Source organism: Halichoerus grypus, chromosome 5, assembly GCF_964656455.1.
Source record: "Halichoerus grypus chromosome 5, mHalGry1.hap1.1, whole genome shotgun sequence".
NCBI lineage: Eukaryota > Metazoa > Chordata > Mammalia > Carnivora > Phocidae > Halichoerus > Halichoerus grypus.
The window spans coordinates 158,019,966-158,047,961 of record NC_135716.1 but is presented as its reverse complement, the minus strand read 5'-3'; the positions used below and the strand labels follow the sequence as shown (position 1 = coordinate 158,047,961).

Genomic DNA, 27,996 nt, shown 5'->3' with positions numbered 1-27,996 from the left:
TTAGGTCATTAAAGGTCTCTCTTCAGAGCTAGTGACCTGATGGGTTGGACATGACAGATGACTATTTCTTCTCTGGGCTTTTTTTTTTTTTTTCTTTAAGATTTTTTATTTTTAAGTAATCTCTACTCCCCAACATGAGGCTCGAACTTACAACCCTGAGATCAAGAGTGGCATGCTCTACAGACTGAGCCAGCCAGACACCCCTTCTCTGGGCTCTTTGCCAATTAATAGATACTTTTCAGATTCAATGCAACTATTTCACAGGGAAAAAGTTATACATATATATTCATATTTGTATATTATATAAATTACATATGTGTAATATATAAATTATTAATAAACTTGAAAAACACTAAGCCTCAGTAGTTAGACAAATAAAATTTAAATGAAGTATTATTTTTTAACTATCAAAATGCAGGGGCGCCTGGGTGGCTCAGTCGTTAAGCGTCTGCCTTCGGCCCAGGTCATAATCCCAGGGTCCTGGGATCGAGCCCCGCATCGGGCTCCCTGCTTGGCGGGAAGCCTGCGTCTCCCTCTCCCCCTGCTTGTGTTCCTGCTCTCGCTATCTCTCTCTCTCTGTCAAATAAATAAATAAAATCTTTAAAAAAAAAAAAAAACTATCAAAATGCAGATTTTTCAAAGATTTACAATACCTGCTTTTGGCAAAAGTATAAGGAAACTTACTAACATCTGTCAGTAAGAATATAAATGGATGCACTACTTAAAAGGCAGTTTAAATCTATCAAAATTAGCAGCATTTCTGCTTGTGGATGCTTAAAATATTCATTCAGCAAACATACTCAAAGGCATCCTACACGTACTAGGAAGTTCACATAGCACTGTCGATAATAGTACAAAATCAACAGTGTCCAGTAGAGCCGTGGTTAAATAACCACAGTACATCTTTATCATCCAGCAACTCAGAGAATGAAGGTCTCCAGCATCACATTGTAAAGCAAGGTACAGAGCAACACGTGTAGTATAATCTCATTTATCCTGTTAAAACCCACAATCCCGAGACGCTGAGATCATGACCTGAGCCAAAATCAAGAGTGAGCCACCCAGGCTCCCAGACATGGAGCCTACTTAAAAAAAAAAAAAAAAAGCCAACAATCTAGGTTCTATAATAAGAAAGGAGACAGGCTTCTCAGCTTTTAGATTTGACATTTTACCCTATGTAAATAAATCCTACCCACTCCCAGGAGAGCCACTAGCCATGTAAAGGATGAGAATCCAGAGTCCAGGTACCCAGTATGCACCAGAAAGCTAGTTCTAGGTTCCTTGGGATCCTAGACACACTTCTAGAATCTTAAACTGGCAGTCCAGAAAATTTTCGGTCTTTTATAAGATACTTCTACCATTTATGGCACACTCACAGAAATGTTTGTTCCTATACTCCCACGATACTCTCAGCTTTCAGTATTTGGTGAACATAGCCTCATTAGACCAGTAGGGGAGGAGAATATGGACTTTCGAGTCATTACCAACCTTTAAATCCTGTGCCCTCTTAGACAAGTTACTTGATTTTTTAAATGAGTTTTCATGTCGTCCTCTCTAGATACAGAGTAATAGCTACGTTTCTGGGTTGTTGAAAAGATTAACAATAATGTATATAAAGCACCCCAAACAGAGATCTATCCACCCCAACAGTGATAGAAAGTGACTATCAATAGTCTGGCACAGGTATGAAAAGTTTTTATTATCAGAACAGTACAGGTATTTGTAGATTCTATCAAGCAGTCTCTACAATATATCCTCCAAGGAGAGCAAGTCTCTTAGAGTATCCCTGCAATGCACACCACATGTCTGGAAAGAGCCAATCCTGCTTTTTCCATCCCTCCCCTTTTTTCTCTTCCTTTTCCCTCCCTCTGCGTTCAGAAGCCCCTTACCTAAACCCTAACCCCTTTTGTAAACAGTCTTTGCAACTGAGGACTTCAGTCGTGTTCTGACCTCTTTAAAAAATTGTTAGCATTTGCAAGGACTTCTTTGTCTCTTCATAGACTTCAGTTTTTTCCCAGATGGCTCTTTGCATTACTTGGTTTATATTAGAGGCAGGTCAGTTTGCTGGGGAGAGGAAAATGTTGAAAAACACGGCAAATAAGACACAAGCAAAATAAGCTGCAATTGCTACCCAAAATCTCGGATCCTTCAGCAGTGCCTGATCAAAGCAGCTAAACACAGTGTAACCTATGGACATTCCAGCGAATCCACCTGCAATGTGGGCTGCAAAAGACACCTTGGGAGGAAAAGGGGAGAAATGAAAATAAGTGAAGAAAATGCTAATTGTATATTTCAGTTGCATCCCTCTTCCTAAAACACAAATGCCATCAAACAAGAGTCTTAAAAGCCTGAAGGACAAGGAGGTGAAGCAAAAGAGACACAAAACTCCCATGTGCAGAGAGGAGATGTTCTGAAAACATGCAGAGCTAAAAAATGTCATTTCATCAACTCTCCGAGTGCACAGGACCGAGCCATTGTTTGTCATTCTCTGTCACCATCACATTCTGGATGGTTCTATATGTCAAGAGAATGTGTTGCATTACCACAAGGGATCTCTGTAGGAGCCGCGTCTGACCCCACATAAATGGAATGTCAGGATGAAAACACAGCTGACGTATACACACAAATATGCAAACAAACTACCCAATTCAAAGACTAATAACAACAAAACTGGAAATCTCGGTCAGTTTTTTTTTAATCCTGCAAATTCATCTGGACCCAAATTTTCATTGCTGTTCTCCAATCTGCTTTTTATTCTCTGTGGACAGTGATATCCCTTCTCTCCTGTTTTGCTCCCAGGAGCCACCAGGAGGGCAAGTGCAAAGAAATAGAGCCGACGACAGTCAGGTCTCTGAGAGAGTTAAGTGAAAAGGACAATCCAAAAGTCTGATTTCCTCAGGAATTTGTTTATCTTCCAAATGGAAATCTGGCTGCCCTAAATCACAGACTTATTGCCCCTATTCAATGACCCTTTTTAGCTATTGGTATGATAGGTAAACAAGTTCTTGTTGAAAAAATAATAAACTGAACTCACCGGCGACCCGTTTTCAGGGACAAAGAACCTTCTGTAGAGAGCAAATCCCATATCCGACAAAACTAGAAAGAAAAACAAGCTGATGAAGCCCCAGGATTGCCACAACAATGCACCAGATGTTTTTGGGTTCTCTTCTAGTCACGGTAGCAACTAACATTTATGGAGACTCACTCTGTACCAGGTGCTACTGTAAGAGCTTTATGAGTATCAATTCACTAATCCTCACGAGGACCCTATGAAATGAGTATATCATCCCACTTGACAGATTTATTCATCCCACATGTATTGAGTGGTTATCTTCTGTGCACCAGGCACTGTTCTAGGTGGTAGAGATACTGCAGTGAACAGATGAGACAGCCCTGCCTCATGGAGCTGACAGTCTGTTGGGGGAAGCTCACAAACAAATTAGTAAAACATAAAACATACAGTACAGCAAATGGACAAAATGCAGAGAGAGGAAGGAGGATTAGGAATGCTGGGAGTAGGGTGTGATTTTTAATAGAGTCAGGGACAATCTCACTGAGAATATGACATTTGGCGGAGATAAGAGAGCAAGCAATGCTGACATCTGAAGTAAGAGTCTTCCAGGCAGAGGGAAGAGCACGTGCAAAGTCCCTGAGGCAGGAATGTGCCCAATGTGCTGGAGGAAGACCAGAGCAGGTGCGCTGGCTGGATGGGTGGTCTTCAAAGTGTGACTCCCTGCCCCTCCAAGAGCAACAGTAACATTCACCTGGGAACTTACTAGAAATTAAACTTCTCAGGCCCACCCCAGACTTGTATCAGAAACTCTGAAGATAAGGTCAGAAGTCTGTGTTTTAACAAGAACTCCAGGTGATTCTGGACTACAATTAGGGGTAAAATGATAGGCGAGGAGCAGGGGACAAATCACGTAGGGGCTTTATGGACCACTGTAAGGACTTTGACTCCAAGTGGTAGGAAACCTTTGAAAGCTTTTGAGCACAGGAGTGACATGATTCAACTTATACTTTTAAAAGATCATTCTGGCTGCTATACAGGAAGGAATGTAAGGGAGCAAGGACAGGAGCAGAAGACCAGCTAGATCAACGATATAGCACCAATCCAAGTGAGGAATGACGGTGGCATCTTATCCATAAGGAAACCAAAACACAGAGGGTAAGTACTTGTCCAAGGCCACACAGCTCAGATGCAGGGGCAGGATTTGAACCTTAAGAAGTCTGGCTATGTGGGCGCCCCTCTCACCTACCACACTCACCTACCACCTACCACACTAACTGCCTCTAAGTACCACCAGAGTACTGATGATGGGCCAAGGAGATGAGTCCACATTCTCCAATGGAACAGTGAGAGCCAGAACTCAGACCTTCTTCCAATAAGTCAGATCCATGATGCAAAAGGAGCTTCCAGGGTTTCGTGGCCTAGAAGAACTCCACCCTCCACGTGCCCTGCACTTGGAAACATCTCGTGTAGCTGTCACATTCCACAGCCATCCCCCAACTCCCTGTGCTCCACTTAGTGAGCCACTGTGTCCCCGGAGATGGGAAGACCTAGTCCTTGCCTTTGGGAAAATAACATCAGGACCCTGTGTTGTGGCTAGTTTCCCTTTCAATACTGTATTGATTGATGTTCAAGTGACTAGACGGGAATTGAGGTCGAGGAAGTACTCAATATTAATTTAACTGTGAATGACTATTACACAACATGCTGGATAAATGTGGTTGTGTTGTATTTTCAGTCATCATTTGTATTTCCTAATCCAGTGTAAATAAATAACACAGAGACAGAACTAGGAAAGTTCTTATTACTCTGGCCTAGTCATCCAGAGGAGGAGGCCTCCTTTCAAAAAGTTCTTGTAACCCTTAGCACGTCCGTTCCTCCAACCTCTTTCTCTCTGGTCATGCCCTTTCTGCATATCTCTGCCCGGCTCCTTCTGCTTCCTAGGGGAGTTTGCTTCTACGTCTGCTGCAGTAGCTACACTGAGACATGTCTTCCCTCCCAATAAACCAAGTTACTGTCCTTGCTAAAAATTTGACACTGATTTTAAAAGAGTTGCCTTTATACAGATTTTTTTTGAAGGCTGAACATGTGAGATGTCCTCTTTCAAAAAGGAAGCTCAGTTGCCTTGTTAGTAGACACATGCAACAAGAATGCTTCATGAAGGAAGGTCCTTCAGGCCAATTGTCCTTCATAATTAAGAATAATAATTTACCTTTTTTTACCTATACACTTCCCCAAGGAAGTGTATTTAAGCTAAAAATATACTTGTATTTTGTTAATCTGGCGTGTGTTGTAACTAGCCTCATCTTCAAGAGTAGGTAAACCAGGCCAAAGAACGTTTAGAAGTGGCCCGTGCCAGGGAGTGGGGAAGGTTAATGTTAACAGGTCTTAGCTACTCTGTAAAATAAAGTGACTTTATTACTTACCTCAGGAATGACATAATGTTACATAAACTATTTTTGGAGACTCCCTGTGCATAAGGAAAGGGTTTTTACTCCAACATTGAAGAGTATTAAAACCATTTCCCCATCAAGGGTTTGGGGTCATTTTACAGTCATTCATAATTGTCCTAAAGGAAACAGATCGAAAACCAGGTAACCTGTGTGTAGCAGCATATTTTGGTCACGGGACTTGTCCCTTGGTCCCGGTTATGACGCTTAACAGCCCAGGTGGCAGCTCTGTGCCCCAGTGACTTTCCTCACTAACTCCAGACACTTGCCTTCCTTTCTGTGCTCACAACTTTCCCTCACATTTTCAATTTCTTATGGACAAAAATATTACAGAGAGTATGTGTAACCTATAAACAAGTCACTTATCTCTCTCAGGATGAAATATTGTTTTTACTGCTAAACTGTCCATAAACTGGAAAGAGACTGATTTAATCTCTTTCTTCAGAGGTAGTTGGCCCTATTCCCAGCAATGCAGATAATTGAACTCTTGATACCAATTAGCAGGACCATTTCTTCTTACCATGTGGACAGCCGAAGTCTTGGGTTTTATCAAGTATCGCCTCCATCTTGGCCTTCAGATGCGACCCTACCGTCTGACCCCAGGGTCTGCCTTCTCCCCACCCTCCTCCGTGCGACTACAGCTTCCGCCGGAGCAGGTCCAGAAACACGAGTTACTAGTCCGGCCTTAGCTCCTTTTTCTTCTACCCAGTGTGGCCTGCCACCACCCAAAATCTCCCATGACGTTCAGACTCGGCTAAAGTTCCGCCTCCTCTCCAGATTGAGCACTCTTCCTAAATTCCTTCAGCACGTAATTCTCTGCTATAATTCTTGGAGATTTCAAAAGCCACATTCGCCATCCTGCTAGTTCCTTGACCTCTCCGTTCCTTCACCCTCTGCTCCTGTCTTCAACCCTCAGCCATCACTCCATGCTTAGATCCTAGTTCAGTTTTTTTTTTTAAATCCAAAAATGTAAAAATTGAGGAAGAAAACAGATTATGTCAGTGGTTTTCAAGCTTTCCCCGTTTCAGACAAAATCATATACAGAGTCCATTGTATGAATGAGAACAACCCAGAATCCAATGTATGAATGAGGAAACATAAGTGAAGCTATTGTGGTTAAAGTAGACAGAGTACCTAAAGCTCTACTCTCTTGACTTCCCCCACTGCAGAAAGAAACAAAAAGCAAAAACTCATTCCTGAGGCACCTCTAAAAACCACCCACGGGTGTCTGTGAAAACCCTGCCATTTACCTTTCTGCTTAGGGCTGTGGAGCCACAATTCTTTGTCACTCCATGCTAGTGTTTAGGGAAAGTGAGCCCCTCTGGAGGTCAAACCAATAAAATGATAGGTGCAAAGTGTTCACAAAACAAACTTACTTATAAGGATGATGATTAGTAGTCTGACAATTCCGAAGGCAGGAATCATTTCTCGAAAATTCTTGCAAAGAGATAAATAAAAATAATATAAGCTATCTATTGGCAAATGAACCCTCAACTGTACTCTCTTCATCTGAAGATGAAAGTTTGAGTGTCAGATATTTACAAAATAAAGCAATACTGTTGCAGCCCAGTTTTCAAATGTATTTGGGAAGTACAACGCTGTTGCACTTTAGAGAACAAAATCAATATTTAATTTCATGATATGAACTAGACATAATTGTATTTTTTTTTAAGATTTTATTTATTTATTTGAGAGAGAGAATGAGATAGAGAGAGCATGAGAGGGGGGAGGGTCAGAGGGAGAAGCAGACTCCCCGCTGAGCAGGGAGCCCGATGCGGGACTCGATCCCAGGACTCCAGGATCATGACCTGAGCCGAAGGCAGTTGCTTAACCAACTGAGCCACCCAGGCGCCCTAGACATAATTGTATTAGCAGGAAAAAATCTAAATATCAGTAATATGAAATCAATACTTAACATGTCATAGAGATAGATAGATGATAGATAGATAGATAGATAGATAGATAGATAGATAGATAGATAGATGCTGTCAAACTAAGTCTGATGAAATATTTCTAAGGTTTTTTTGGTTAATATTCATTCAATACTTTATCCTCTTTCCATACAGGAGTTAGTTAAAATTTGGGTATTAATTCTTTTAGATAATTTCAAAAAAATTTAAAATATTGGTTAAAAAAATAAAGTTTCATTTTAGCTTTGAAAAATCTCAGTCCGGGACACCTGACTGTCTCAGTCAGTTGGGTGTCCAACTCCTGATTTCAGCTCAGGCCATACATGATCTTGGGGTCGTGAGATCAAGCTCTGTGCTCAGCAGGGGAGTCTGCTTGAGATTCTCTCTCCCTCTGCCCCCCCCCCGTTCTTTCTCTCTCTCTCTCTCTCTCTCCAAAATAAATAAATGAATCTTTTAAAAAGAAAATCTCAGTCCAGCTTACAGTACCCTCCTGTATTACTAAAGAACTATTAAGTCAGGGGCACCTGAGTGGCTCAGTCGTGTCTGCCTTCAGCTCCGGTCATGATCTTGGGGTCCTGGGATAAAGCCACCCATTAGGCTCCCTGCTCAGTGGGGAGTCTGCTTCTCCCTCTCCCTCTGTCCCTCCCCCCAAGCTCATGTCCTCTCTCTCTCTATCTCTTTCTCTCTCTCAAATAAATAAATAGGGGGGCACCTGGGTGGCTCAATCGTTAAGCGTCTGCCTTTGGCTCATATCATGATCCCGGGGTCCTGGGGTCGAGCCCCGCATCGGGCTCCCTGCTCAGCGGGAAGCCTGCTTCTCCCTCTCCCACTCCCCCTGCTTGTGTTCCCTCTCTCGCTGTGTCTCTCTTTTTCAAATAAATAAATAAAATCTTTAAAAAAAATCAAATAAAATCTTCAAAAAAAAAAAAAAACTGAGTCAGAAAGACATCTCCACTTTACTGAGTTAGTTCTCCCTTCCCTTTCAATTTATTAACTCTCTTCCCAAAGAGGAAAGACACTGAGATACCCATGTTTATTCTAAATCAATTATTTTTAAACTGTTGTGGTCGCAACCTACAGTAAGAAACAATTTACATAAAAATCCAATACACACATAAGTCAAACAGTATTACATGTGATACAGACTGAAACTTTTTAAATTTTTTTCTTTTTAATTTTTTTAAAATTTTTTATTACTTTAAGTAGGCTCCATGCCCAATATGGGGCTTGAACTCAAGACCCCAAGATTAAGAGTAGCATGCTCTGCCTACTGAGCCCGCCAGGTGCCCCTCTTTTTGTTTAATTTTTGGACACAATTCCTTAAACTGTGTTCACAACCACTAATGGGTTGCAATCCAAAGTTTGAAAAACATTTTTCTAAATAGCTTCTATTCTTGGAATAGTTTTGTAATTGCTTCATATTTTCCTCCTAGAATATTTTTAAATTATACCTATATGGTTAAAGGGTTTAAGAACTAGTCAGAATTTAACACTTTTAAAAAGTGGTTGACATTCTTACATACTATATCATGGGCGTATAAAATGGTATGCCAACTTTGGAGGGCTATTTGGCATTTATCTATGAAAATTTAAAGCCTTCACCCAGTAAATCCACTTCTAGGAATTTATCCTACCAACACACACACACAAATGCAAAAAGATAAATGTAAGAGAACATCTTTACAGCATTATCCACAAGTGTGAATAGATGAAGTCAGCCCAATTTTTTTTTCATTGAAGGATTAAATCAGGGTACAGCTATATAATGTGCTGTGGGGCACTTGAAGAGACTGAAATGGATTTCTGTGTAGTGATATGGGTAGATGGGGTCAAGATAACTCTATGTTAAGATGTAGAACAGTATAGGGACGCCTGGGTGGCTCCGTCGGTTAAGCGGCTGCCTTCAGCCTGGGTCATGATCCCAGGGTCCTGGGATCAAGTCCCACATCGGGCGCCTTGCTCAGCAGGGAGCCTGCTTTTCCCTCTCTCTCCCTCTGCTTGTGCTCACTCTGTCAAATAAATAAAATCTTAAAAAAAAAAAAAAAAAAAGATGTAGAACAGTATCTTTAATAGCGGATCCATTTTTGTAGCCTTAATTTTGGCAGGATTTTGAATACATCTAGAAAAAGGTCTGAAAGGATGTATATCAAACTGTTAACAGATACTATATTTGAGATTTTGACTGTTTTTCAACTTAAAAAAAATTTTTTTGGTATTCATCACTTTTGAGATCAGGAAAAAAAATAAAGATAAAATATGAAAGGAAAATTCTGGTGCCCAGAAGGAAGATGAGTGCTCAGTAAATATGATGAAGATTCCCTGATCCAAATACCAGTTATTCTTTAAAAGAAAAAAAATCCATAGATTCCATTCCCAAAGTTCTTACCACCAGAACATTCATAAAATAGCCTCCCATCAGAGCATAGACTCCTCCTGAAGCACCCACAAGATATCTGAGTGGGTCAAAAATGGAGCTGGCAAGGGACCCTAAAGAAAGAAAACACAAAGGATCACACATAACTGTAAGAATTGTGAAAGATAAACCTTTCTAATCTAAGGCAGAAGTTGGAAAGTTTGGACCATTACCATATTAACAAGCAACAAGTTTATTTTGTTTGTCCCTTCCATACTGTAAAAATATAGCTATGTGAGCTAACTACCTCAATTTTTCTGAAACATTAAATGCTCAATATGAGGACAGTATAACAGGGACCAAAAGCACAAACTCTAGAGCCGAAATTACCAGCTGTGTGACTTGAGCAAGTTTCTTAACCTGTCTGTGCCCTAGTTTCCCTACATAAAGAGGATATTAATAGAACTTACCTCAATGCATTGTCAGGGGAAGTAAATGATTTGATATGTGCATCATGCATAGAACACTGCCTGACATGTGTTATGTACTTGTTAGCTATTGTTTCAAAATATTGCACACATTTAGCCAAAACTAACACAATACCTGAGACATTCCAACATCTTATTATCTAATGGCTGGCTTTCTCAGGGAGTAAATATGTGGCCTCAGAACCCTTCTCAACAAAGTATTCCATCAGATTCACCAAACAAGAGAAAACCTATTTTTCAACCCAATCTTAGATTGCGTGAACCAAAACAAGACTTTAAAACCACCTTATGCAAACTCTAAGATGTTCTCTCTCTACTGCTTTGTTGTACTACTTAGTTTTTTGCTTTTAAGGCTCTGTTTCATTCCTTAGGATACAACGTAATACTTGCTTTGTGCAAGAAAGACAAAGTGGCCTTAAGAATCTTACAAACAGATGAGTAAACAATTATAAGATGCAGAACAGAACAACTACTATGATTTCTTTTTTTTTTTTTTTTTTTAAAGATTTTATTTATTTATTTGACAGAGAGAGACACAGCGAGAGAGGGAACACAAGCAGGGGGAGTGGGAGAGGGAGAAGCAGGCTCCCCGCGGAGCAGGGAGCCCGATGCGGGGCTCGATCCCAGGACCCGGGATCATGACCTGAGCCGAAGGCAGACGCTTAACGACTGAGCCACCCAGGCGCCACCTACTATGATTTCTTAATGTAATGAATTTGCTATGGAAGCACTTAGGAAAAAATGATTTTTTTCAGCAGAGGTGGAAGCCTTTCTACTCTGAGAAGGAAGATATAGCATTTTGATTTAACTCTAAAATACCTTTAAGATTTGGAAGGAAAACAAAGGAGGAGAAAGTATTCAGGACTTAGGGAACTGGAAAAGCAAAGACATAGAAACAAAGGTATATGGATGACTAAAAATCAGTGAGTAGTCCAATAGGTTTAGGGGATGGTCCTCAAATGTCAACTTTCAGACTAGGGCTGGAGTGGTTGCCTTAATCATATGAGTAATTTATTTTTAAAACACAGATACAAATGTCCACTTCTGGCCATGATGAAATAACAAGGACAAGATTTTCTCTCCTGCTTGAAACAGCTAAAAGCACTAGACAAAATATATGAAACATTGATCTCCAAGATACTGGACATCAGATAACAAAGGACAGTGAACCCTAAGAGACAAGAAATAAATGAGGTGAGTTGTCTGATTGCCCAGCTTACTGCCTTGACAGAGATTACAGGTTACAATGAATGAAGGGGGAAACCAGGTAGATCTCAGTAAACTTTAAGTTGATGAGATAGCGTTTAAAGTCCAGATAGTCCTAGGCAGCTGTAGTTTGCAAGACAGTGCACCAGAGAGGAAGGAGCAGCACAGAAAGAACTCCAGAGAGGAGCACATGAGGAAATTACCTAAGCCAAGGAAAGAACCACCAGAAAGGAGTAGAGGGAAGAGCAAGTAGCTTTGCTCACCCAGCACCAGAGAGGCTAAGTAACTTTCCAAACCAAAAAACTTCATAATTCATGGGGCATTGCATAAAGTACACAGAAGGGTCCTACACCAGTAGTGGGTATTAATTAGCACTAAACATGACTCAAAAACACAGTTTTGCCTAGCAAATTTTACCAGGAAGTTTCAAACTACTTCCAAATAACTGTGTTCCAGAACAAATTTAAGGGATATTTATAGGAATACAATATCCACCATCCAAAGGTTAAATGCCTAGCATCCAAACAAAAATGGTCAGACACGAAAAGAAACAGGAAAATATGACCCATAATAAAAAGAAAAATCAATTAAAACTTCCCCAAACTGACACAAGTGTAAGTTTTAGCCAATAATGGCAATAAATACAACTATATACTATCTGTTCAAAATTAAGTAGAGACACACAAGATATAAAACACTCAAATTTCTAAAGATGAAAACTACAATGTCTAAGATGAAAAATACACTGGTTGAGTTTAATGGCACATTAGTGCAGAAGAAAAGATTAGTGAACATGAAGCCATGGCAGTAAAAGTATCGAACATGAAACACATAGAGAAGAATATTTTTTTTAAAATAAATACAGCAGGGGCGCCTGGGTGGCTCAGTCGGTTAAGCGGCTGCCTTCGGCTCAGGTCATGATCCCAGGGTGCTGGGATCGAGCCCCGCATCAGGCTCCCTACTCAGCAGGAAGCCTGCTTGTCCCTCTCCCACTCCCCCTACTTGTGTTCCCTCTCTTGCTCTCTCTCTCTCTCTCTCTCTAATGAATAAATAAATCTTTAAAAATAAATAAATAAATAAATACAGCAGGGGCACCTGGGTGGCTCAGTCGGTTAAGCTTCTGCCTTTGGCTCAGGTCATGATCCCAAGGTCCTGGAATCGAGTCCTGCATTGGGCTCCTTGCTCAGTGGGAAGCCTGCTTCTCCCTCTCCCTCTGCTGCTCCCCCTGCTTGTGCTCTCTCTGACAAATAAATAAATTTTATAAATAAATAAAGACAGTGGGGTGCCTGGGTGGCTCAGTCGGTTAAGCATCTGCCTTGGGCTCAGGTCATGATCCCAGGGTTCTGGGATTGAGCCCCACATTGGGCTCCATGCTCAACGGGGAGGCTGCTTCAAGATTCTCTCTCTCCCTCTACCCCTCCCTCGCTTGCTTATGCTCTGTCTCTAAAATAAATAAATAAATCTTTAATTAAAAAATGTTAAAGGAAATTCTCAGGCAGAAGGAAAAAATATCAGATGAAAATATGGAATTATACAAAGTAATGGAGGACACTGGAAGTGGTGATAACATGGGCAAGCCCACAAGATTTTGCCTTATTACTTAAATTCCAACAGAAGATAGGAATAAGCAGATAACTGTTTAACTACTAAAAATAATAAGTTAATTAAGTTGGAGGATAGACGGTCAATGTACAAAAAAATCAACTTTATTTCCATGTCATAGCAATGAAGAATTGGAAATAGAAAATTTTTAAATAGTACCATTTACAGCACATCAAAAATATGAAATACGGAGATAAATCTGACCCCCCTATACAAATGTGCAAGAGCTGACACTGAAAGCACAGTTCCTAAAATTTACAAGTATAAATTATACTTCATCAAAACTTTAAACCTTCTCTTCTTCAAAAGATACTATTAAGAGCATGAAAAGACAAGCAACAGACTAGGAGAAAATATTTGCAAGTCATATATCTGATAAAGGACTTAGAATATACATTATTATATTATAACAAAGAATATAATCCAATTTTTAAATGGGCAAGATTTAAGCAGATACTTTACCAAAGAAGATATGTGGATAGCAAACAAGCATATGAAAAGATATTCACCAGCATTAATTGTCAGGAAATGCAAATTAAAACCCAGTGAGAGGGGCACCTGGCTGACTCAGTCAGTGGAGCATGCAACTTTGGATCTCCAGGTTGTGAGTTTGAGCCCTGCGTTGGGTGTAGAGATTACTTAAAAATAAAATACTTATTTTTATTTTTTAATTTTTTAAATAGTTTCCACACCCAGCATGGAGCCCAACACGGGACTTGAACTCATGACCCTGAGATCAAGATCTGAGGTGAGATCAAGAGTCATTCCCTTAACCAACTGAGCCACCCAGGTGCCCCCCAAATTTATTTTTTTAAATATAAATTAAATAAATAAATAAATCCCAGTGAGATACCATCATACACCCAACAGACTAGCTAAAATTAAAGACTGATGATAGCAAGTGTTGTTGAGAATGTGAAGGAGCTGGAACTCCTCGTGAAGGTGTAAAATGGAACTACAGGGGTGCCTGGGTGGCTCAGATGGTTGAGCGTCTGCCTTCGGCTCGGGTCATGGTACCGGAGTCCTGGGATCAACCCCCGCTTTGGGCTCCCTGCTCACTAGGGAGCCTACTTCTCCCTCTCCCTCTGCTCCCCTGCTCCTGCTCTCTCACTCTCCCTCTATCTCAAATAAATAAATAAAATCTTAAAAAAATAATAAAATAATAAAAATAAAATGGAACTACAGTTGACCTTTGAACAACACGGGTTTGAATTGCTCAGGTCCACCCTTACGTAAATTTTTTTTCACTAATACAATACAGTACCAAAAATGTATTTTATCTTCCCTATGATTTTCTTTAAGTTTTTTTTTTTAGTAATCTCCATACCAAAGTGGGGCTCAAACTCATGACCCCAAGATCAAGAGTCACATGCTCTTCTGACTGAGCCAGCCAGATGCCCCCTTTATGGTTTTCTTAACAATTTTTTTCTCTAGCTTACTTTATTGTAAGAACCCAGTACGTAATAATGTATACAAAATATGCATTAATCAACTATGCTATTGGTAAGGCTTTGGGTCAACAGTAGGCTATTAGTAGTTAAGTTTTGGGAGAGTCAAACATTACATGTGGATTTTCAACTGTGTGAGCGGGATCAGTGCCCCTAACCCCCACGATGTTCAAGGGTGAACTGTACTTTGTACCATATAACCTAACAATTCCACTTACAGATATATATCCAAGAGATCAACAAAAAAACTTCTACACAAATATTCATAGCAGTGTTATTCATAATAGTCGAAAACTGAAAACAACCCAAATGTCCATTTATTGGTGAATGTGTAGAGAAAACGTACAGCCACACAATGGAATATTGTCTAATAAAAAGGAATGATGCACTGATATATGCTACAACATCAATGAACAATGAAAACATTACACTAAGTGAAAATACCAATCAGGAAAGACCTTATATTGTATGATTCCACTTGTATGAAATGTCCAGAATGGGCAAATCTAAAGAGACAGAAAGAAGATTACTGGTTGCCTAAGGCTGGGGAAGGGAGAATGGGGTGAAGAGTAAGGAGGGGTGCAGGGTTTCTTTGGGGGACAAAAATGTTGTAAAATTCAATTGTGATGATGGGTATATAATCCTGTGAATTAAGTTTAAAAAAAACATTGAATTAAATACTTAAATGAGTGAATTGTATGCTATATGACTTCTATCTCAGTAAAGCTATTTTAAAATGTTGGCAGTTTTCTTAAAAGTTAAACATACCCTCAGATAGGGTCCGGCCATTTCATTCCTAGGTATTTACCCAAGAAAGCTGAAAACATTTGATTACACAAATACTTACACACAAATGTTCATAGAAGCTTCATTTGCAATAGCCCCAAACTGGAAACCATCAACAAGGAGAATGGACAATTTGTGGTATATCTCCACAATGAAATACCACTTGGCAATAAAAAGGAGTCAACTATTGATACACATAATAACGGATAAATCTCAAAATAATTATGCTGACAGAAACCAGACAAAAATAGAATACATACTCTATGACTGCACTTATATAAAATTCTAGAAAATACAAATTAATCTATAATGGTCAGTGGTTGCCAGGGAAAGGACAGGGAGGGGCAGTAGAGAGCAGTTCTCAAGGATCACAAAGAAACTTTTTGGGGAGCCATGGATACATTTATTATCTTGATTGTGGTGATAGTCTCATGAGTGTATACACGTATCAAAATTACCATATTATACACCTTAAATATGTGCAGCTTATTATATGTCAATTATCCCTCACCAAACAGAAAACAGAACAAAACAAAAACAGATGCCAGGGCTGTATCCTCCGAGATTCTGAGTCAGTAGATCTGGGTGGGATCTGGATGGCTTTAGCTATGACAAGCTCTCCGGGTGATTGTGATGATCAGTCTGACTGGGGAACACTGGGTGGGATTGCAGACCAGCACTTCTGTCTTTAATGTGCATACAAATCACTTCTGGATTTGTTCAAATGCAGATTCTGATTAGTGGGTCTGGTGTGGGGCCCAATATTCTGCATTTTAATGAGCTCCCAGGTGATACCAATGCAGCTAATCCATGGACCACACTTTGCCAGGAGCAAAGGGGGGGGAAACTAAAGTTATTTGACATATTAAGCAATCTAGAAAAAAAGCAAAGCAAGAAAGCGGGCAAGAGGAAACTTTTAGAAGTGATGGACATGTTTATGACATAGATTGTAGTGAAGATTTCACAGGTGTATACTTATCTACAAACTCATCAAGTTGTATACGTTAATTATGTACAGATTTTGGTATGTCAATCATACATCAAAAAAGTTAATAAAAAAACATTTTACATCAAGCTCCCCTTAACCTCCTTATGTATAATTTCTTTTTTGAAAGGCAATGGGGCCACATAGTGGAGGGTAATGAGCAATCTTAGATGTTTTGACTTTCTTCTGGGCGCTATCGGTGTTTTAGGAAGGATATAATATGATCTAATCTGTGCTTGAGGAAGGTGACCCAGGCAGCAGTGTGAAGACCAGAATAGCAAAGAGACACACACCTGCCAGGAAGCTATTGCAAAAATAGGCAGAGGATGTGAACAGGTTAATCACGTTCTCTCCTCTCTCTCCTCTGAAACTGGGGCAGGGCTGATTCCACAGGTTGAAATCAAGCTGCGGGGGAAACCCGTGCAGATGCTAGAGCCAGGAAGAACCTCACCAGCCCAAAGGCTTCCAAGGGCAGGAAAAACAGGTGTGTGCAGGACCGGAAGTAGAAGGTGGAAAAACAGGTTCCACAAAAGTAGAGGGAAGCCGACTGGGGAGCTGTCACTGAGCATTGCCAAGTCTATCTCCTAAAGGCTTCCTACTCTCTGGCCCCACTGCTCGAGGAGGCTAGTAACATCATCAGTTAAAAAATTTTGAGCCCTGCAAAAGGTCGGATTGTGTCCCCCAAAAAGATGTGCTGATGTTCCAACCCCCAGTACCTCAAAATGTGATATTATGTGGGAATAGGATTGTTGCAGCTGTGATTAATTAAGATGAGGTCATATTGGAGTATAGTGGGCCCCTCAACCAATATGACCGTGTCCTTATTAGAGGAGACGGGGAATGTGAAAGGAGAACTCCACATGACGATGGACGTAGAGCTCGAAGGGCTGCACCTGCAAGCCAAGGAATGACAAGGACTGACGGCCACCACCAGAAGCTAGGGAGAAGGGAGGAAGGATTCTCCCCCACAGGATCAGAGGCAGCATGGCCCTATTTTTTTTTTAAGATTTTATTTATTTATAAGATAGATCATGACCTGAGCGGAAATCAAGAGTCAGCAGCTTAACTGACTGAGCCACTCAGGTGCCCCTGATACAAAAAATGTTTAGCAAACCATGAAAAGACAAGGGAGAAATTTAAATGCATGTTACTAAGTGAAAGAAGCCAATCTGAAAAGGCTACATGCTATATGATTCCAACCATATGACATTCTGGAAAAGCTAAAACTATGGAGGCAGTGAAAGGATCAGGGGGTGGGGGTCAGAGTGGGGGTAAGGATGAATAGGTAGAACCCAGAGGATTTTGTGGACAGTGAAAATACTCCATATGATACTCTGATGATGGATACATGTCATTACACATTTGCCCCAAACCATAGAATGTACAATGCCAAGAGTGAACTTCTTTATGGACTTTGGGTGATTATGATGTGCCAGTGGAGGATTCATCAGTTGTAACAAATACCCATCTGCAGGGGGATGTTGATAAATGGGTGGGAGCAGGGGGACGGTGCATGTGGGGGGGCAGGGGTTATGGGGAATCTCTGTGTCTTCCTCTCCATTTTTCTGTGAACCTAAAACTGCTCTAAAAAAATAAAGTCTTTAACTTAAAAAATCTTTCAATGAGCAGATTTATAAAATAAGCTTCATTACTTTTTGAAAATCCTCATTAAATATCATAACCCCGAAGTACAAATATATACTTCTAAATTCAGTTATTTTCTATAGAAATTTCCTCTTACTCACTGTCATAGCCAAAATGTAAAATTTTTTTTTTTTTTTAAAGATTTTATTTATTTGACAGAGACACAGTGAGAGAGGGAACACAAGCAGGGGGAGTGGGAGAGGGAAAGCAGGCTTCTGCTGAGCAGGAAGCCCGATGCGGGGCTCGATCCCAGGACCCTGGGATCATGACCTGAGCCGAAGGCAGATGCTTAATGACTGAGCCACCCAGGCGCCCCCCAAAATGTAAAATTTAAAAATGACATGTAGTTTCAAATGGGAGGATTACATTATTGACTCTGCGTACTCCAATTATGAAAAAAAATTGTGTTGTAATTTACCTGTTAATTCCCACCTTTCCTAACATCAGTCATTTGTTTTTGCAAACTAATCAGAAAGTGTTATAAAATATGTTTAAACCCACTACAACTCTTAACTGAGAACTCTTCAAACTGATGAGGAAATTGTTTCCCGCATTTTAAGTGTGAATTTCTAAGACTTGTTGCATCATTCCCAGCAGCAAAATCACACAATGAGAGAACGATGTCCAATCATTAGTTTTTAAAATGCCCTTTCAGAGCGTAAGTATCTTTGGAAAAGCAGTTATGTTCTTTCTCCTTGTATGAAAAATGCTATTATGTCGTCAAAGGAACATATTTTGCGTTTGCTTTTTCAACAACATCTGTTCAGTAGCATCCTACTGAAAGCCATTTGTTACCACAGGGGAAAAAAAGTCAGCAAATTAGACACTCATCTCTTTGTAAAAGAAAAATGCATAGTCTTTAAAATGCACAAAAGATGAGAGGAATCTCACTGATTTCAAGACTTACAGTATAGCTACAGTGGTATTGAGGACATGGTATTGGTAGAGGGTAACACATCGGTCAGTGGAACAAACAGGAGAACCCAGAAATAATGCCTTACAAGTACAGCCGACTGATTTTTGACAAAGGTGCAAAAAAAAAAATTCAATGAAGGAAACAGTTTTTAATAGATTGTTGTGAAGTCACTGGGTTTCCAAAAAAACCCCAAAAGAACCTCAGTCTAAACCTCATACCTTACACAACAGTGAGCCAACTCAAAACAGATCACATATTCCAATGTAAAGCATAAAACTATAAAAGACAACGTAAGAGAAAATCTTCAGGACCTAGGGCTCAGTGAAGAGTTCTTAGACATCACCAAGAGCACGATTCATAAAGGAAAAAATGATAAATCAGACTTCATCAAAATTAAAAACTTTTGCTCCCTGTTAAAGACTCTATTAAAACAGTGTAGCAAATCTATTAAAACAGTGTAGCAAAGACAGCTACACATGGAGAAAAATATACCTGTCAACTACATATTCAGTAAAGGACTGGGATCTAGAATATGTAAAGAACTCTCAGAATTCAATGGTTTTAAAAAATCTAATTAGGAAAAAAAAGGAAAGAAATCTAATTAGGAAGTGGGCAAAAGACATGAGCAGGCATTTCACTAACGAGGTTATACACATCAAAAGGTGTTCACCATCATTAGCCATTTGAGTAAAGCAAATGAAGGCCATGATGAGAGATCACCGCACGCTTCTGAGCACAGCTGAAATAAGAAATGGCAACAACACGAATGCTGGTGAGGATGTGGAAAACGGAATCACTTCTACACTACTGGGTGGAATGTAAAAAGGAACAGCCATTCTGGAAAACATTTTGGCTGGTTCTTAAAAAACGCAATAGGCACTACCATACAACCTAAGAACTGTGCACTTGGGCATTTATCCCAGAGAAATGAAACCTTCTGTTCACAAAACTCCGTACTTCTTTTCACAAAAACCTGTACACAAAGGTTTATAACAGCTTTATTTGTAATAGCCCCAAATGGGAGTGAAGGGTTAAACAAACGGTGGTCCATCCATAGCGTGGAATACTACTCAGCGATTAAAATGAATGAAGTACTGATACATGCAACAGCCTACACGGGTCTTCCAGGGAGTGATGCTATGTGAAGACAGCCAATCCCAAAGGCAATATACTATATGATTCCATTTATACAACATGCTTGAATTGAGAAAATTACAGAAATAGAGAACAGATTAGTGGTTGTCAGGGGCAAAGGAAGGTATGGGGGGTGGGAAAGAAGAAGGTATGGCTGTAAAAGTACAACGTGAGGAATCCTTGTTCTGCACCTTGACAGCCTCAAGGTGGATATCCTGGTGAGGTACTGTACTAGGATTCTGCAAGCTGTTACCATTGGGGGTAACTGGTTAAAGGATACATGGGACCCCCTACGCATTGATTTCATACAACTGCAGTGTAAAAAAGTTTAATTAAAAAAAAAAAAAGGGGGTGCCTGGGTGGCTCAGTCGTTAAGCGTCTGCCTTCAGCTCAGGTCATGATCCCAGGGTCCTGGGATCGAGCCCCACATCGGGCTCCCTGCTCGGCGGGAAGCCTCCTTCTCCCTCTCCCACTGCCCCTGCTTGTGTTCCCTCTCTCGCTGTGCCTCTCTCTGTCAAATAAATAAATAAAATCTTTAAAAATAAAAAATAAAAAAATAAAAAATGTTTCCAATAAATAAATAAATGGATGGATGGGAATTCTAATATTTTCTCCTCAGGCCAAAGCGGATCATCTTAAGGAACACCCAATTTCAGAGATCACTGCATATGTTGCTAGTCTCTACTGAGCCTTTGGGCCCCTATAGCTCTTCTCTACGTTCTCTTCAAGCTTTTTTTTTTTTTTAAGATTTTTTTTTTTATTTATTTATTTGACAGAGACACAGCGAGAGAGGGAACACAAGCAGGGGGAGTGGGAGAGGGAGAAGCAGGCTCCCCGCCGAGTAGGGAGCCCGATGCGGGGCTCAATCCCAGGACCCCGAGATCATGACCTGAGCCGAAGACAGACGCTCAACGACTGAGCCACCCAGGCGCCCCTCAAGCTGTCTTTCTTAAAAGCAAATCTGCTCGGGCACCTGGGTGGCTCAGTTGGTTAAGCGACTGCCTTCGGCTCAGGTCATGATCCTGGAGTCCCGGGATCGAGTCCCGCATCGGGCTCCCTGCTCAGCAGGGAGTCTGCTTCTCCCTCTGACCCTCCCCTCTCTCATGCTCTCTCTCTCTCTATCTCATTCTCTCTCTCAAATAAATAAATAAATAAAATCTTTAAAAAAAAAAGTCTTGGGGCGCCTGGGTGGCTCAGTCGTTAAGCGTCTGCCTTCGGCTCAGGTCATGATCCCAGGGTTCTGGGATCGAGCCCCGCATCGGGCTCCCTGCTCTGCGGGAAGCCTGCTTCTCCCTCTCCCATTCCCCCTGCTTGTATTCCCTCTCTCGCTGTGTCTCTCTCTGTCAAATAAATAAATAAAATCTTTAAAAAAAAAAAAAATAAATAAAAATAAAAAAAATAAAAAAATAAGTCTTTAAAAAAAAAAGAAAAAAAAGCAAATCTGCTCATGTGACTTCCCAAGATCACTAGCCTGACACACTGGGCCTTCATAATCTGGCTGTTAAGTCACTTACCCAATATATATGCTATCTGCTTATCTTATCTCAAATATTTTAACTCTAATTACTTTTTAAAGTTTTTTGGGTTTTGGTTTTGTTTTTTTTTTTTAAGTAATCTCTACACCCAATGTGGGGCTCAAACTCACCATCCTAAACATCAAAAGTAGCATGCCCTTCTGACTGAGCCAGCCAGGCACCCCGCTAACTTCTTTCTTTTTTTTTTTTTTTTTTTGAAGCTTTATTTATTTAAGTAATTTCTACACCCAATGTAGGGCTTGAACTCATGACCCCGATCAAGAGTCGACGGAGCCAGCCAGCTGCCCCTAATTAACTTATTTCTAACGCTTATCAGGTTCCCTGCAGTAAATCTTGACTTAAATGTTTATTACTTTTGCTTTGTGCATTGCCTCCTTAGAGTGCAGAGGCACTGATTCTGTGTTACCCGCAGGATACCAACCTGCAGTCACTCCTGCCAGGTACACCAGCCCTACTCGGAGGCCTTTGTGGACCATTTCCAAGGGAATACCCAAAACGAGCTGCATGATGAGATTCCCCACGAGGTGCTGAACTCTGCGGAGACAAACACAGTAGGCAAATATTATGACTAACCCACACAGTTATTTCACTGGGACATGAACAGGCATTGGTGTATTGTTTCTAGTTCAAATTCCATTTTCTAATTTTTTTAGGTGACTTTTTTTTTTTTAAATAAAATCTCAACATGGAGCCTCAATATGTAAAACAGATAAAAGGACATTTTGGAAGTATACATTTATTTTATAAGTTCTGGTTTATAACAGTGACTAACAACATCAAACAGCGATGAGGATGGCTTAAGGAACAAAACTTGAAATTGGGCTTAGATGACAATTGCCATTTTATGTCAGCCCCCTGCATCTGATTTTGTTTCGGTTGCACAGTATTGAGAAAATCCTAATTCACGCATGGTAGGCTCCACACCCAACGTGGGGCTGGAAGTCTTAACCCCGAGATCAAGAGTCGCCCCAGCTACCGACTGAGCCAGCCAGGCACCCCAAATTTCAATAGGTTTTTAAACAACGGGTCTTGCGGGCACCTGGGCGGGCTCAGTTGGTTAAGCAACTGCCTTCGGCTCAGGTCATGATCCTGGAGTCCCGGGATCGAGTCCCACATCAGGCTCCCTGCTCAGCTGGGGGTCTGCTTCTCCCTCTGACCCTCTTCCCTCTCGTGCTCTCTGTCTCTCATTCTCTCTCTCTCAAATAAATAAATAAAATCTTTAAAAAAAAAAAAAACAACGGGTCTTGCAATCTTAGGATATTCTTTAATAAAACAGAGATGGCAAGAGAAACCCCATCCCCGGTTCTACATTAAAAAGTTGAGGGGTGCCTGGGTGGCTCAGTTAATCGTCTGCCTTTGGCTCAGGTCATGATCCCAGGGTTCTGGGATCAAGCCCTGAGTCAGGCTCCTTGCTCAGCGGGGAGCCTGCTTCTCCCTCTCCCTCTGCCTGCCACTCCCCCTGCTTGTGCTCTCTCTCTCTCTGTCAAATAAATAATTAAAATATTTTTTTTAAAAAGTTGAAAAGACAATTTACCAGAATAAAAAAGAAAGTTTACCCAGTAACACTAGCTAAAGTTAATATCTCCCATGTACTACAGTTTGGCATGTAACATATTTGAGTGCAGGTGGTTTTTATTCTAGTTTTTAAAGAGGTAAAAATATTTTTAAATAAAAGTCATATTATTTTGCCTGTCAAACCCCACAGGCATCTCTGGAGAATCTTTGAATGTATTTTGGTACATGCCCACATTATAGTCATCCTTAATTTAGTTGCTACACTGCACAAGACTTTTTTTTTTTTTTAAGAGATTTCAGATTAAACCAAAACGTTAAAAAATGAAATAGGTGTTGGATCTTTCACAACACGTAGCAGCTTTCCTATTAGCTTTCAGGATTGTGTTTTGCATTATAATTTATTAACAAATACCCAGCAGAGGCTCTCTGGGCATAGCCTACAGAACAGATTACTTACCTTCATCACCACGTGCACACCCAGCCACAACCATCACTGCCCAAGTCATCTTCAGAGACACACAAGAAGTTAACATGTAATTCAGCGCAAACAGTCTAGCAAGGACAGTTGCGCTAGTCTTACGGGGACATCAGACATAAAGAGTATTTGGAAATATGTGCCCTTTGTGAATTTGAACAAAGCCAAAGGAAGCCATCCCATCCTATCCTTTGGGAACAGCTGGAGGACGAAGTGACCAGTAGGACAAAAAAACCCCAAAGAATCGCCCTCAGCGTTCTTTCTGCTGTGCAATAGCAAGAGCAGAAATGGCATAAGGATGAGATCCTGTCATATACCCGGAATAGAAATACTAACTTTTGTCATCCAAATTTTATCTGCCCTTCCAGGTCCAGCTTGGATCCAGGTCATGTGGGAAACCATCCCCATTCTGATCTTTCCGTCTTTCTGTTTATGTTACAGTAACTAATCCCACATCCATTTCCTTATCGCTTGTCTGCGTCCTCTAGTGAGGCTAGAAGAGCTCATGTTGACTTTGCAAGGGGTAGCCATGTCCGTGGCTCTGGCCGATGGGAGACTGGTAAGAGAGCTGCTTTCCTGACGGAAGGGATGGGTGTCACCAGCACTTGGGCCTACCCTTCCCCTTCCTGCTTTTAACACCCAGCTACAGCCACCAACTTGCAACCACAAGACAAAGGTCAAGGGAAGAGCAGAGATGCCAGCACAGAACCAAGAGGCTTGGCTTCCTTAAACTGATGAACTAACCACATACCTCGGGGCTCCTTATTTGGTAAAGAATTAACCTCCATTTGTTCAGGCCCCCATTAGATTTTTTGGCTACTTTCAGCCCGAAGCATTCTGAACTTCTACAACCCCATATGTGGCCTGTCATACACAGCCTTGAGGATTCTTTGTGAGGGCCTACTATGTGTCCCGCTACTACAAAAATTACATTGTAACCCCTGTCTCATTTAATCACAGCAACCTTATGAGGTAGGTACTATTACCCCATTTTACAGATGTGGAAACCGAGGCACAAAGAAGTTAAGTAACAACCGTATGGCCTTGCCTTACTATTTGACTGTTCACCCTTATAATTTTAAAGTCCTTGAGTGCAGGAACCACATTTGTTCAGAGCATGTTAAATGAAAAACCAAACTGAAAGTATCCATAGAAACTGGGCAATGAGCAATTTTGTCCTTATTTGTCAAGCCTCTGAGCCCTGTGTCCTGCCATGGATGGCTAGTTAGCCCCTGGCCAGAGTCATCCTTCAAGGTCCAGGGCTGGGTAGGTCACACAGATGAAGTTGGCCTCATCTGAACAGGGCCACCAGCAAGCTGCTCACTGTCTGCAGTGGGCATAGTGAATCCTGGGTTCTGAGCAAGATCATTAAGGACTATTAGCATGTAAGAAGCTATAACTAAAAGGCAGGCACTGCATTGCCCGTTGCTCATATTATTCCAGATGGACAACAGTATTATACACTCAACAAAGCGCTCACGAATTAATTCTTTTTAAGTGTGTGGCAGGGGTAGGGAGGGAGGGACTGATTCATATCCTACCGGGAACATTTTAACAAAATCAAACAACTAGGGGAACATACGTGTGGTTTAGTAATGATGGGGTCTCTTCTCATTTAATATCCCTATATAAATACCAGTATCCGGCAGTTATAATGCAATATAAAGTACACTGGACTTGGAGTTAGCACGAATGGGTTGAGGTTCTAGTTCTGCAACTTAGCCAAGTGATATGGAGCGAGTAACCACATCCCCGAAACCTCAGACACAAAACAGCAGGAGTATTATTGACATGTAAGTGCCTTATCAATAATAAAGCACCGACCAAATGTTGGGGGTTATGAGTACTTGCAGTCACCTCCGACCTCAGCAACTTAGTATCATTCCTTACCCAGCATGGACCAGCATATAGGAGATAAACCTCCAGGCTTGCTCCCGCTTCTCAGGACTGTAGATAAAGGGACTCTCCAGGATGCCTGTGTCCAGGGTGATCCACTGTTTCTGAGGCTTCCACACAGCATAGTAAATAAACACCGCCAACTGCCAGGGAGGGGCAGACATGAATGTTAACCACCTTCTGCAGAGGGTGGTCCTATTAAAGCCCACGGGCACTACTACCTTGCTTTCAAATGATTAGCTCTCAAGTGGGCTCCTCCACAGCGTGTGCTCAGAAGATGACAGGAGTTAAATGTCCTTGCTGTTAAATGTCTGACCATATAACTGTGGTCATATCCCACTTCCTCCAGTGATGAGGAGCAGCCCTAGACCAAATATAAAGAAGACTCTTTCTGAACCCCTCTACCCCCTTAAATACCCTCCACCCTCCTCTTCCCATTCCCACCATTTCGTCTTTTACTTACAAGTTAATATGAAATTAAGTCACTGCTGGCTTCCAAGGAATAGAATAGGGAAAGGGAACAATAATAGTTCTACAGCACAGAAGCCCGGCAAACACGACCTTAACCAAGTGATGGAGGCTCGTGTCGCCAGGGATGTCATGTGGATGTCCCGTACTCCCCGATGTGACATGAGGAGAAAGGCACTTCGCCTCTGTGTGTTCCTCCCCAAAACCCATAACTCTGATCTAATCAATGAGGAAAACATCGACAAGCCCAGGTTGGGGGATCGTCTACAGAAACCTGGCCCATACGCCTCAAGACTACCAAAGTCATGAAGAACAAAGACAGACTGAGAAACTGTCACAGATGAGAGGACACTGGGGAGCCACAGCAACTAAATGGAATGCGATACTTGGGGTTGGAGGGGACAGAAGGGAAAGAAAGAGGACATTAATGGGAAAGCTGGTAGAAATACATATTAAAAACTCCAAATGAGGATGCCTGGGTGGCTCAGTCATTAAGCGTCTGCCTTCGGCTCAGGTCATGATCCCAGGGTCCTGGGATCGAGCCCCGCATCGGGCTCCCTGCTCAGCGGGAAGCCTGCTTCTCCCTCTCCCACTCCCCCTGTTCGTGTTTCCTCTCTCGCTGTCTCTCTCTGTCAAATAAATAAATAAAATCTTTAAAAAAAATTTTAAAAAAAACCTCCAAATGAAGCCCGCAGTTTAGTTAATAGTAGTATACCAGTGTCAGTTTCTTTGTTTTGACAAATGTACTATGGAAATATAAGGTATTAGTAATGGGAGAAATTAAGTGAGACGTATACAGGAACTCTCTGTACTATCTTTGCAACTTTTCTATAAAGCTAAAATTAATCCAAAATGAAAAGTTTATTCCAAAAACTTTTATTTGAAAAACGGATCTTTCTGTGAGAGAATAGGTATCTCAGCACCCGCTCCACGACCCTTCTATAGAAAACTGCCTTCTCCACAGTACGGGCTACGGCAGTCATATCTGGTATCGTGACCTTATCCTATTATTCCCCAATTCCCACACTCGCCAAGCACTCACACACCTGATTGGACCATGGGTAGGCCCGCCAATCCATAGGCTGGAAGGATAACATGATAGAGTGTGCCAGAAACGTTGATACATTAGCCTTTTCTTTATCTGAGCCATAAGAGGCTAGGTCCCTATGCTGGTTAATGTTATGTGTCAACTTGGCTATATGAATGTGCCAAGAATTTGATCAAACATCATTCTGGATGTTTCTGTGAAGATATTTTTTAGATGAGATCAAAGTTTAAATCAATAGACTTTGAATAAAGCAGATTACCCTCCATAACATGGGATCACATCATATCAGCTGAAAGCCTTAATAGAACAGACTGACCTCATCTGAGGGAAAGGGAATTCTGCCGGTATGACTGCCTCTGGACTCCCAACTGTAACACTTACACCTAGGTCTCCAGTCTGCTGGCCTACCCTAGATTTTGAACTTGCCTATTTTCCATAATGATATGAGCCAGTTCCTTAAAATCAACCTCTCTCTCAATATACATGTGTAGGTAGGTGGATGGATGGATGGATGGATGGACGGATGGATGGCATGTGTAGGTAGGCGGATGGATGGATAGATATAGATAGATGACAGATAGATAGATAGATGATAGATAGATGATAGAAAGATAGTAGATAGATAATATGTGTTTGTGTATGTACACACCCCATTGGTTCTATTTTTCTAAAGAACCCTAATACAGTCCTTGTTAAGAAAACTGAGACATCCGTGGGAATTAAGAGGATTACATTAGAGACTTCCTAATGTCCCTGAAGTCACACCCCACACATACCCATCCCCTGCCAATTCTTTTATGAGACATCATGGCAGGTGCAATGAGGCTTAGGAGAAGCCCAGTCCTGGCGCAGCCACTAAATGTGACCTTGGGCAAGTCATTCCACCTCTCTGGGCCTTGTACTCTTTTTCTGGAAAATAAAAGGGCTGACAAGATCAGAGTCTAAAAACACACTACATGCTGCCCACAGTAGACATCAGTAGGGGATCCCATTTTTTTCCCTACTGAAATCTGGAGGGAGCCTATAGCTCTTCTGGTTAGGCTTCTGTGTTGGCTCCACAAAAAGACCTTACCAATCAATCTAAGTCGGTTCATGAGATCAAACCAATTTGTGACCCCAAGATTATT

General features: G+C 41.1%; 1 protein-coding gene and 1 long non-coding RNA gene across 6 annotated transcripts in view; one reads left to right on the top strand and one right to left on the bottom strand.

The window, feature by feature from the left end:
- Positions 1–26,291, top strand: part of LOC144381942 (uncharacterized) — a 32,909-nt gene extending 6,618 nt beyond the window's left edge. Inside the window, exons 2-3 of the long non-coding RNA XR_013448252.1 lie at positions 11,240–11,405; positions 23,899–26,291. This is a non-coding gene — a long non-coding RNA (uncharacterized LOC144381942). The remainder of the gene's footprint in view (positions 1–11,239; positions 11,406–23,898) is intronic.
- The window catches only part of RHBDL2 (rhomboid like 2), a 48,474-nt gene continuing 22,170 nt past the window's right edge, over positions 1,693–27,996 (bottom strand). For 4 of the 5 annotated variants that reach the window (XM_036119023.2, XM_036119020.2, XM_078073389.1 and 1 more), the window contains exons 3-8: positions 25,348–25,496; positions 21,889–22,001; positions 9,757–9,857; positions 6,837–6,897; positions 3,035–3,096; positions 1,693–2,236 (exon numbers count right to left, since the gene is read on the bottom strand). In XM_036119023.2, the coding sequence (XP_035974916.1) occupies positions 2,057–2,236; positions 3,035–3,096; positions 6,837–6,897; positions 9,757–9,857; positions 21,889–22,001; positions 25,348–25,496 (666 nt within the window). In that variant the 3' untranslated portion in view covers positions 1,693–2,056. The remainder of the gene's footprint in view (positions 2,237–3,034; positions 3,097–6,836; positions 6,898–9,756; positions 9,858–21,888; positions 22,002–25,347; positions 25,497–27,996) is intronic. The other variant, XM_078073390.1, reaches the window with a different exon arrangement.